Source organism: Wolffia australiana, chromosome 8, assembly GCF_029677425.1.
Source record: "Wolffia australiana isolate 7733 chromosome 8, ASM2967742v1".
Classification (NCBI taxonomy): Eukaryota; Viridiplantae; Streptophyta; class Magnoliopsida; order Alismatales; family Araceae; genus Wolffia; species Wolffia australiana.
This window is the reverse complement of record NC_135842.1, coordinates 5,298,026-5,301,953: the sequence shown is the minus strand read 5'-3', so window position 1 is coordinate 5,301,953 and position 3,928 is coordinate 5,298,026. Positions and strand designations below refer to the sequence as shown.

General features: G+C 41.3%; 1 protein-coding gene across 1 annotated transcript; it reads right to left on the bottom strand.

The window, feature by feature from the left end:
* Positions 1-325: 325 nt before the first annotated feature.
* LOC144707101 (Phospholipase A2 family protein) lies at positions 326-2,641 on the bottom strand. Its single transcript, XM_078580223.1, has 2 exons — positions 1,885-2,641; positions 326-649 (listed from the first exon to the last, which is right to left on the bottom strand). The coding sequence occupies exons 1-2, from the start codon at positions 2,639-2,641 to the stop codon at positions 516-518; spliced, it is 891 nt and encodes a 296-aa protein (XP_078436349.1). The 3' UTR covers positions 326-515.
* Positions 2,642-3,928: the final 1,287 nt, after the last annotated feature.

Below are 3,928 nucleotides of genomic sequence, written 5' to 3'. Positions count from 1 at the left end.
ATTGGTGACCAGTCGTTAAGCCCATATGAACTCCCTGATTCTGGCCTGGGTCTGGTGCTTCACAAAGAAATACTTACTTTCTACCTAAAAGAAATATTCCATAACTTAAATAAATAAGTCCATCAGATATTGATTCTCGTGCTCATGCTGATGTGGAGCCTGGTCAGGATGGGAGAAAGCTGATCCAAGTAAAAGCGCAATGAGAAAATAAATACTAATAATATACAATCAAATGACGGACACCGAAGAAAATTAATCTCCATGGATCCTGTGAAGTTAGAAAGTACTGTTGGGGAGGATGCCGAAAAAAAATAATACAGGAGAATGAAACAATACAAGTAAAATAGCCTGCTCGTCATTAATTTATGATACTAACTGTAAGAAAATATATTAAGGAAATATATATAGGAAATATCTACAGGCAAATGATGCATCTTTGATACGAGATGACTCTACAGTTTAAGCCAGACACATATATCTTACAAAATTAGGCCTATTCTTATCCCAAAGATTATTCAGAGCACTTTGCCTGATCCTTGGCTGCACGAATTACTCTTCAGAATCAAACTGTTCATCACGTCAAAGAAAGAAAGTCCTGTCTGCATCCGCACAAGCTGCATCCTGTAGGGGATGAGAATGTTTCGGAGGCCTGCAAGAACCCAGAAAGAGAAAAATGGTATAAGGTTCCCCGTAGTGCCACAAAAAACTTTATAAACTTGCAATATTTCATTTTCAGATTAAAACTCAGGTAATCGCATGTATGGAGTAAATATTCAGATGCATTGCACTCGGGTAATCGCATGTGTGAACTAAATTCAGTAAATTCAACTGCATCTTAAGATTCAGGTTTCTCCAATGTATAGACAAAAGATACAGATTCATGTCAGAAAGTAAATGAAAATTTATCAGTGAATTCATTTTCAGGTTAAGATTCAAGTTTGCCAACCTAGGGAGCAAAGATTCATATTCATGTTACAATTAAATCACGGGTGTGCAGAAAATTCATCTTCAGATTAAGTTTCAGGGAATCCAACGTACAGGGCAAAGATTCAGATTCATGTAACAAAGAGATGAAGGTTATGAAGTAAATTCCACTTGAAATTGAAATTGTGGTTATCCCATGCAGAGAGTAAAGAGTCGGATTCGTGTTATGCAGTGCATTCAAAAAATTCACCTCTGGATAAATATTCGGGTTATCCAAAGTTGAAGCAAAGATTCAGATTCATGTTACAAAGTCAATGAATACTAGCCATCTTCTTTCAGATTCAATTAAGGTTATCCAATGGATAAAGAAGGTTACAAAGTCAGTAAAAATGAAGATCCATGAATAATGAACAGAATTCACAAGAACACCCCAGTAAATTCATCTTTAGATAAAGAATCAGGTCATCCGACATCTGAGTAAAGATTCAGATTCTTGTTACAATGAAAGAAAATGAAGGTTACCCTGAAAATATATATTACAAAGTCAAAAACTCTTTTAGATGCATCTTAGGAAGTCATTAAAAGTTCACCAACAGATAAATAATGTTACAAAGTCAATGACAAGAAACATTCACCAACACTGAACATAATTCACAAGAACATACTCCCCCATTAATCAGACAACTGAGGATGATTAAGATTCTGCCCATGAAAAATAGAACTAGGATTTGCAAACACCAGAATGATGAAGGCTCATCATTCTCACATCACTCTCTCTATTTTTACTCTTTCAGATGATAAGTCATTCATCTGCGGTAAAGACGACAAGGACGATGATGGGGACGTTTCATAGTCAACAAACTCATCATCATCATCATCATCATCATCATGATTACCAAAGCATGGAAGAACACTTCTACAATTTCTGTTGAATGATCAAATAAACAAAAGGAAATATACCAGTGATGCACATAGTTTTGTAGAGATAAGCGGCGTGGGCGTCGCCCTTGGTGGACATCCGGGGGCGCTCAAGGCATTCAAGGAAGGCGAGATCGGCCTGCAGAAGCTTGGCCTGATCATGGGTATCATACCCAATATCATGGCAGTAGCAGCAGAAGTCAAGCCAGTCAATTGGCCGCCTATCCCACAAAGGAAGGCCATTATCCTTGCCACTTGACCAATTTGGCCCGCAGTAGTGCCCATAGCGGGGAAACAACTGCGATAGGAAAGCTCTTGGGCCGCCATGCCAAGGCACCTTCGCAACATAAGGCCGGAACAGTTGTAGACCGCAGCCCCCAATCTCGGAAACGCTCTCCTGAGCGTTTGATCTTGCCTTGGGTCGAAGAGGAAAACGGGCAAATGGGTTCCAACCAGAGCATAGGAAAGACTTGAAAGAATTGAAGATCGCGTCTTTGAGGTTGAAATCTGAGGACCCAGAAGAGAGAGAAGGGAAGGGGAAGAGGGAAGAGTGCGGTTTTGGGTCTGGGCTGGAGCGCCATGGAAGGGAGAAGAGAGGAGGGAAGGAGAGATCGCCCGGGAAGCGGAAATTCATGGGTTTTGGAATTGAGAAGAAACCCGGGAGAGATTTTCCGGTTTGGTTCTTGCCCACTTCGCCGGAGAGCTTCTTTTCTTCGTCGAACAGTGCCGACTGGCCGCCGCTGCCCGCCGAGAGAGCGCCACGTAAAAGGAGGAAGAAATGAGAGGAGGAAAATTTCATTTAAAGTTAGTTTTTTTTTTATTTATAAAAAAAGTTGGCATTTTTTGCGGTCTTCCTCTTTGTTGGAGTCCAGACCGACTGAATTCAGACTTTCAGCTCTTATTGGTTGTAATGAATTGGGTGAGCCCAACTCTCACCATTATCTGATGATATAGTCCAGGACGTGGACGATGGACGGGACGGGCCGAAGATTGTCCCATCCGACGCCTGGAATCAGTGCAGGGACGTGGACCTCCGGACGGGACGGTTTTTTGCTCCGAGTGGGCGAAACTGTCCCGTCCCTAGGTGTCGGGACGAAAAAACCAACCTGATTTTTGTCCAACCTCGTGGACGGGATGATTTTTTCCTTCTGGGATGAAAAAGCCGTCTTGTCCGCATCCCTGCACTATCTCTGATGATGTATTTTTTCTCAATTTTTTTTCTTTTTTCCTCCACTCCTTGTTTTCTCTGCTGCCCCTCTCATCCACTAGAAGCAGAAATTGAAGAACGGAGTCGTTATTCAGATGCTGAACCTTTTGTTTGGACTTGAAGATCGAAGGTGGCTCAAGTTGGTTCTTTCGGGTGTCCCTGCCTAGCGGTGGTTGTTGTTCTTGGTCTTCTATCCGTATATCTTTCCTTTCAAGCGAATTAGTGAACCTATAGAGAAGAACGTTCTGAAAGAATGAAAGACAGGAACGTTAAAAAAAAAGTGTTTCCGTCTTTCATTCTAGACGGGAATGTAAGGCTAAAAGACAGAACCTCTGGGCCCGTCCCTGGTTGCTGCTCCTGGCGGTCTCGTACATTCTAGATAGTGAACAGTACATATCGTGCGAGGGGCTGTTAGTATATAGAGGTATACGGCTCAGAAGAGTAATGTAGCAGGTTCCCTCGAGGTGATATGGGAAAGTGAAATCGAGGAAATTGGGGTACAACCAAGAAAGATGCAAAGCCACAAACTAAGCCTATGGTTGAATCATTTACCACCCTGATTCTGTACGTCACCGCCTTACAACCTAATTCTAGGCGGAACTGTTTACTGCTCACGGTCCATTCACTCTTTGTTTTAGAAAACAAACATATGAGTCATCCAGTCATGTCTTATTGCTCTCAAAATATATAACTTAATTATGCAAGGGGGAAATTTATTTGTGAAAGTCCTTCACATAGTGATCAGGCAACATTACATTTTGCACACTTATTTTGATATGTTTGAATATCGTGTCTCAAATTTTCAAGTGAGCCCTCATGGAAAATTTTCTATGTTATGAGATCTATGAGATTAGATGACTAATGTATTTCAACTAGTAA

Bases quoted from the DNA above. Each gene is read 5' to 3' on its own strand.
- LOC144707101 (XM_078580223.1), bottom strand. From the start codon at position 2,641: ATGAAATTTTCCTCCTCTCATTTCTTCCTCCTTTTACGTGGCGCTCTC. The intron at 650-1,884 runs GTATATTTCCTT...GGGTTCTTGCAG, and splicing joins CAAAACTATGTGCATCACTG to GCCTCCGAAACATTCTCATC.